The 7,875-nt window shown below is 38.5% G+C and overlaps 1 protein-coding gene across 1 annotated transcript; it reads left to right on the top strand.

Moving 5' to 3' along the window:
* Positions 1–239: 239 nt before the first annotated feature.
* LOC115458199 (olfactory receptor 2M4-like) lies at positions 240–818 on the top strand. Its single transcript, XM_030188059.1, has one exon. It carries the CDS (start codon positions 240–242, stop codon positions 816–818), a length of 579 nt encoding a protein of 192 aa, XP_030043919.1.
* Positions 819–7,875: the final 7,057 nt, after the last annotated feature.

A 7,875-nucleotide genomic window follows, 5' to 3' on the forward strand; every position in this document is an offset into this window, starting at 1 on the left:
CTGTCTTGGGAAATATTGGGATTTTAATATTAATGTTCTTTGATTATCATCTCCACAAACCCATGTACTTTTTTCTCAGCAGTCTGTCCCTCATAGATATCTGTAATACTACAGTCACTCTCTCAACGTTACTGGACAACCTCTTCACAGGAAACACATACATTTCCTTTTCTCTGTGTATGAGTCAGCTCTTCATGTTCATGATCTGTGTAAGCACAGAAATCTTTCTCCTCACCGCCATGGCCTATGATCGCTATGTGGCGATTTGCCACCCTTTGCACTATGCGCTCATGATGAATAAGAAAATATGTTGCTCCCTCATTACTGCTTCATGGATAGCTGGTGCTCTGGATGCAATTCCTATAGAGGTTTCTGTATCTCAACTGTATTTTTGTAGCTTCAATGAGATTAACCATTTCTTCTGTGACCCTAATGCACTGATGAAACTCTCCTGCAGTGATGTGTATGGCCTTGAAATTCTGATACTTATTTTAGGGATGTTTTTGGCAGTCCTTCCCTTTCTGTTAATCCTAATATCATATGCCTATATCATCAAATCTATCCTGAAAATCCGATCTACAGAAAGTAGAGGCAAAGCCTTCTCTACCTGTTCCTCCCACCTCATTGTGGTTAATATATTCTGTGTGACCGTGAGCTGTATGTATATGAGACCACCTTCACTGCACTCGCCAGAGTTAGACAAACTGTTCTCCTTTCTCTATACAGTTTTTGTTCCAATGTTAAACCCCATTATTTATAGTCTGAGAAATCAGGAAGTAAAAAATGCATTTAGGAAAGTTAGATTTGGAAAGCAATAATAAAGAACCAAATAATCTATTATCACTTTCATGGAAACGTGCTCTGTAGTGAAAATAAGAAAGGGGATGGGATTTGATAAAGTGCCATTCTGTGGTTATAATCAAAGAGGTTTACATATTATATACTGGAACTTATTTTGTACCTGGGGCAGTGAAGGGTTAAGTGACCAAGTCCAGTTCCCCTTGTTCTCAGTCACTGCACTAATCTTATCCTCAGGACATACTTAGATAATCAAGTTTTCAGGATACTCACAATTATTATGCACGAGAAAGATTTGCATGCACTACATATTTATTATAGTTATCCTGAAAAAATCCAACTGCCTGTCTGTGCCTCAAGAGCTGGGTTGAGAATAGCAGTTCTAGATTAATAATCTCTGTCCATTTCCTTCTACTAGAAATGCTGTTAAAAACCTCTAAAAATAGTGCCTTTTATTGCATTTCTTGAAGTGCAATAAAAGCTGTATCTTCATGGAATTGTCTCCCTTCACATATCCGACTAAAATTATCCTATTCAAAATTTTGAGCCACCCTTAAAATGTTTCTTTTTCAAATGGCATTTGGGAAGGATACAGTGGGTGCTGCTGGTGCTCTTGGCAGTTCTCGGATTCACTAGTTCTTAGATTGTGTTTGACTGTTTTATCATTTCAGTGATTGTTTTATGATTTAAGATTAATTTGTGTGCTTGCCTGCTTGGCATATGTATGATGCTTCCATATTACCAATGGTGTTCCTTTCATTTATATTGTGCTCTGTATTAGTCACCTCTCCCCTCTCCAGTCGGTTCAAAGCTCTGCTGCCCGTCTCCCGCCAGGGTCGCTTTACTCATACTACCCCTCTCCTCAAGACCCTTCACTGGTTCCCTATCCGTTTTCGCATCCTGTTCAAACTTCTTCTACTAACCTATAAATGTACTCACTCTGCTGCTCCCAGGTATCTCTCCACACTTGTCCTTCCCTACACCCCTTCCCGTGCACTCCGCTCCATGGATAAATCCTTCTTATCTGTTCCCTTCTCCACTACTGCCAACTCCTGACTTCGCGCCTTCTGTCTCGCTGCACCCTACGCCTGGAATAAACTTCCTGAGCCCCTACGTCTTGCCCCATCCTTGGCCACCTTTAAATCTAGACTGAAAGCCCACCTCTTTAACATTGCTTTTGACTCATAACCACTTGTAACCACTCGCCTCCACCTACCCTCCTCTCTTCCTTCCCGTTCACATTAATTGATTTGATTTGCTTACTTTATTTACTTTTTGTCTATTAGATTGTAAGCTCTTTGAGCAGGGACTGTCTTTCTTCTATGTTTGTGCAGCGCTGCGTACGCCTTGTAGCGCTATAGAAATGCTAAATAGTAGTAGTAGTAGTAGTATTTGTAATCCACCCTGCAATGCCCTCAGGAAGGGTGGCATATGAAGTTAAATAAACCATAAACCCCCACCACACTTGTCTAAACACACATACATTTCAAAACTACCTACAAGGGCCTATTTACTAAAATGTTGCAAGATTTTGCCAAAACCAATATGTGGTGACTGTAAAAGATCTGTGTTTCTAGCATTTTCCGGTTCAGTTAATACAGAGGACATTTGATTACCATTTGTTAATTGCATAACATTGACTCTTCTGTTTTGTTCATTGACAGTTAACATGATAGTTATCTCCACATTAACCCCTAGATTCTATGTATGGTGCTCAGATTTGGTCACGCTTCTAAGATGTGCACACAACTTAATTGGCTAAAAAGCAGTTAACCATTAATAACTGGATGTTAACAACCAATTATTGACATTAATAGGCACCCATTAGAATTTGAGTGTGCATCTGTCTGTGTGCTATACTATAAATACCATAACGCTCAATCCCAAAGGAGGTGTAACCATGGGAGGGGCATGGGCAGGTCAGTGGTGTTCCAAAAGGCTGCAAAGAGGGGCATTTTCGACCGGGGACGCCCATCTCTAAGGGCGCCCATCTCCGAGGATGGCACAGCGAAGGGGCGGGGCCGACCATATTTTTGAATGAGATGCCCGGCCATCTTTCATTTCGATAATACGGCTAAAAAAGATATAGTAGAATTTGAAAAGGTGCAGAGAAGGGCGAAGAAAATGATAAAGGGGATGGGACGACTTCCTTATGAGGAAAAGCTAAAGTGGCTGGTGCTCTTCAGCTTGGAGAAAAGACAGCTGAGGAGAGATATGATAGAGCTCTATAAAATATTGAGTGGAGTGGAACGGGTAGACGTGAAGCGTCTGTTTATGCCTTCTAAAAATACTAGCACTAGGGGGCATGCGATGAAGCTACAAAATAGTAAATTAAAAACAAATCGGAGAAAATGTTTGTAGTTCAACTCTAGAATTCATTGCCAGAAAATGTTGTAAAGGCGGTTAGCTTAGCAGAGTTAAAAAAAGGTTTGACAGGCTTCCTAAAGGAAAAGTCCATAGACCATTATTAATTTGGACTTGGGGAAAATATTTCTGGGATAAGCAGCTTAAAATATTTTGTACTTTTTGGGGGATCTTGCCAGGTATTTGTGGCATGGATTGGCCACTGTTGGAAACAGAATGCTGGACTTGATGGATCTTTGGTCTGTCCCAGTATGGCAATACTTACACTTATGTACTTATTGTATTTATGTTTATAAAAGCTCATTTTACTATTGCAATGCTGTTAACAAAGTTGTAAATTTTATGTTAAACCGTAGCTACTATACACCTCCTGTGGTGAAACTCTTCATAAAGGCAGTTAATAAATCCCAATAATAAATAAATAATACTTATTGAGATCTTCAAGTCTGTCTCAGTATGCTTTATGATGAAGACCACTGATCATTTTGTCATCCTCTGAACTGACTCCATCCTGTTTATATCTTTTTGAAGGTGTGGTCTCAAGAACTTTACACAATATTCTCAATGAGGTCTCACCAGAGTGCTATACAGGGGGATCACCTCCTTTTTCGTACTGGTCTTTTCTCTCCTTATGCCCCAAAGCATCTTTCTAGCTTTTGCCATCAACTTTTCTATTTGTTTGGCCACTTTACAATCATCATCACATAAGATCACACCCAAGTCCCGCTCCTCATTCATGCACAAAATTTCTTCACCCCCTAAAATGTACCATTCTCTCAGGTTTTTGTAGCACAAATGCATGACCCTGAATTTTTTAGCATTAAATCTAAGCTGCAAAATTCAGATTATTTCTATAGTTTTGCTAAATCCTTCCTCATGTTATCCAAACTATCAGGGATGTCTACCTTTTTGGCAGATTTTCGAATAATTTGCAAAGAGGCAATCCTTACCACAAAGACTTTCAGCAATATTGCTTACAAAAATGTTTAAAAAGAAGTTTTTTATACCCTTAGGTGATGGAAAAGGGAACGGTGAATTAAGCTTTTTTTCAAATCATAGACCACTCTAATGTCACTAGATTCACAGTAATGTTCAAAGATGTCTATTTTTAAGACTTTCAACCTCTGCTTCTAAAGTATACAATGTTTGCCTTATTAAACACCCAAGTTTAACACAAGTTTCAATCAAGATTATTAAAACTGAATGCAATCATAGAAAAGTAAATCAATGACTGCAGTTTGAATTTCTACCTTCACAAATTACTTCATGATCCAGTAACCAGATCCCTGGAGCTTTTCACAATTTTTATAACCTAGCTGATTGAAGATCTGTGAGTCTTCAAGAAAGGGTGCCCCAAGATTTCACATTGTTAAGGTAATTCACAGTTATGTTTACCATGTAGTTACTCAGTTATTTTTAAATTATATAAGTTTCACTGAGCTGTGTGATTCAGATAATGAGAATATTCCAAGAGAAGGTAATGCTAAACCTTTTCCTAAACTATATATTCTCATTGGCAAATGAAATGTGTACAGTAAGCAATATTAAAATTACCAAGAATATATTAATTTTACAATAAGTAAAACTATAAAATTATGTTTTTATTGATTTCATAGCAATATGAATCTTACAGACATTTTTCCTTTTCTAAAAGTATATACAGATTTTGCATTCTGAGATACATTCACTGTAGATCAGATGTAGATAATAATTGTAAGAACCAAGTTTGAATTTGTGATTTTTGAGGTGTTTTTTATACACTTCTATCCTGATCAGGAAAAAATATTAGAATAATGATTCTGAAATGTGTTGTTTTATTTGCTACAGAGTAAAAAGTTGGAAGACGGTGCTATTATCAAAAAAACCAAAAACCTAACCTAACTAGATGGTCATTAGCATTATCCCTGATAGCAAGAGAGATAACAATCAGTCTGGTTAATCATAGATTTTTGATTCTTTCTGCCCAGTTTCCCAACAGAAGCCATAGACCAGGTTATTTATCTGTTATTCGTCTTCAATTATAAATAAAAGATCACTTCCGATGAGATTAAGGTTGTGTTTTCCTAAGTCAATGCAAGTATGAAACAGGAATATAATACAGCTCTTTGTTTTACTAGAGAGAAGAAAAAGCAGAAGAACCGAGAAAGAATTTTTGTGACATATAATTTTGACAGAATAAGCAAGAGATTAGAGGATAACAGACTGTCTTCCACACAGGGGTGTCATGCATGTAGTTTGCGGTTTTCACACCAATGTTTTTCATAGATTTTTAATGGCTGATGGCGTTTCATCTGGCTCATTCATAGTTTCTTTTATCTGATGCACTAGATGTATCTTTACCAGCTCTGAGAGTTTTGTCTATGACCCCTGAAGCAAGCAGGTAAACTCGCCGAAACATGACCCTGTGTTGGGTCCTCTGTCTTTGCCTTAATAAAGAACTGCTTGCATGACACTCCCCATAAGTCAGTGTGTTATCCTCTACTCTAATGTTTATTCTTGGAATCTGTTTAGAGGCTTCTTCCTGTCTTGTCTGTGAATATAATTTGGATACCCATTTCTTGACTCTCTCCAGTAATATTACAGTACTGGGTCCATCAGGAGCGTTCAACTTCTCTGTCAATTCAAACCAATCCAGTTCAGTTAAGCTATGGTTCTCATTTTTGGCTCTGCTCATGAAATAGATTGGTTTGAATTAGCAGAAGTACTTGGTGTAGGAACAATCCAAATTGCATCAAGGATGAGAAAACTATTAGTGTGATAATGAATACAGTACAAAATCACTCCTGTCTTTATTTTAGATATCCAGTGACTATGAAGCTTTTGATTGAGAGTTCATGCTATTAGGATCCAATGGAAAGTTCAGAAAATATTTAGCCAGTCATATATGATAAGATTTTTAGGCCCTTCAAAGAGCACAGAATGCCATGTCTCATTTGCTTTTTAGATTCCCAAGATATTGTCATATTCCCCCAGTTTTGCAGAAACTTCATTGGCTTCCAATTAAGCAGAGAATAATTTTCAAAATTTTACTTCTGATTTTTAAATACTTGAATAATTTGGTACCACCTATGTTTGATTCAACCCTGTGAGAGAGAAAGGGGTTGCTGCAGGGCAGGGGGAGAAGGAGAGAGAGTCCAGCAGACAAATAGATATAGAGATGCAGAGATGTAGAGAGACAGAAATCAAGGAGATGCTGCATAGCAAGTGGAGAGGAGAAAGGTGATGTTACACAGCAAAGGAGAGAGGGAGCGAGATAGATCATAATTCAGAGATACTAGACTGAAATTTGTTTGATTTAGGGGGTACTTGGCTTTGAAGAAGTTGAAAAACAATGGTCTAATAGTTATCCAATTTTGACTAAACTGGATTGACTTCCAATCACTAAGAACACAAGTGTGAAAATCCAAAAAATATTTAGAGAAATGGCCAAATGTACTAAAAACTAACCAAAGTTTTTGTACTGTGATTACTAAGAATTCAAAGGGGTTCTTTTACTAAGGCCTGCAATAGTGCGTGTTTTGGCCCCACGCAGAATCTTTTTTCAGCGCACCTGTAAATTTTGTTTTTTAAAATTTTGACCAAAAATGGATTTGTGGCAAAATGAAAATTGGCGTACATCCATTTTGGGTCTGAAACCTTACTTCCAGTCATTGACTTAGTGGTAAAGTCTCATGCGTTAACTGGGAAGTAAGGGTCTACGCACGTCAAATGCCCTTTATTGCCTGGTAGCACAGCGTGCCAGAAAATAATACATAGAGGATGTCAGCCAAAAATGAAATTACCGCCCAACCACATTCAGGGTGGAGGAGTGGTCTAATGGTAGTACAATGGGCATTGATTCTGGCAACCTGGATTTGATTCCCACTGCAGCTCCTTGTGACCTTGGGCAAGTCACTTAACCCTCCATTTCCCCAGGTACAAAAAACTTAGGTCCCTGTTTACTAAGATACATTAGTGTTTTTATCGCACCTACACTTACTACTACTACTACTATAAATCATTTCTATAGCACTATCAGTCGTACGAAGCGCTTCACACTTTAACATGAAGAAAAGTCAGTCCCTGCTCAAAAGAGCTTACAATCTAAATTAGGACAGTCAGACAGGACAAATAAGGGATAAGAGTAGGACAGACAGATAGGACATATGGGAAGGGACTAATGAAGATAGGAAGACAAGATAAAGGTTACGAGCAGGTGACAAGTTAGGAATTAAAAGCAGCATCAAACAGGTAGGCCTTTAGCCCAGATTTGAAGGCGGCCAGGGATGGAGCTTGACGCAATGGCTCAGGGAGTCTATTCTAGGCATAAGGTGCGGTAAGATAAAAGGAACGGAGTCTGGAGTTAGCGATGGGGGAGAAGGGTACAATTAAGAGAGATTTGCCTAGTGAACGGAGTTCCTGGGAAAAAGTGTAGGGAGAGATGAGGGTGGAGAGGTAGTGAGGGGCAGCAGAGTGTAGGCACTTATAGGGATATTGTAGACATGTACATGGTTAACGCACGCTAAAAATGTTAATGTGCCTATAACACTGCTTAGTAGACAGGGCCCTTAGATTGTGAGCCCTCTAGGGACAGAGGTGCTGTATACGTATAGTAGCACTATAGAAATCATTAGTAGTAGTAGTAATTGGCACGCATTTGGTACACATAGGCCCTAACGCGGCTTAAAGTAAAATGACCCCAAAGTGTATTGCTTTCTGAGTTGTGGTGATTAT

This window comes from Microcaecilia unicolor, chromosome 14 (genome assembly GCF_901765095.1).
Source record: "Microcaecilia unicolor chromosome 14, aMicUni1.1, whole genome shotgun sequence".
NCBI lineage: Eukaryota > Metazoa > Chordata > Amphibia > Gymnophiona > Siphonopidae > Microcaecilia > Microcaecilia unicolor.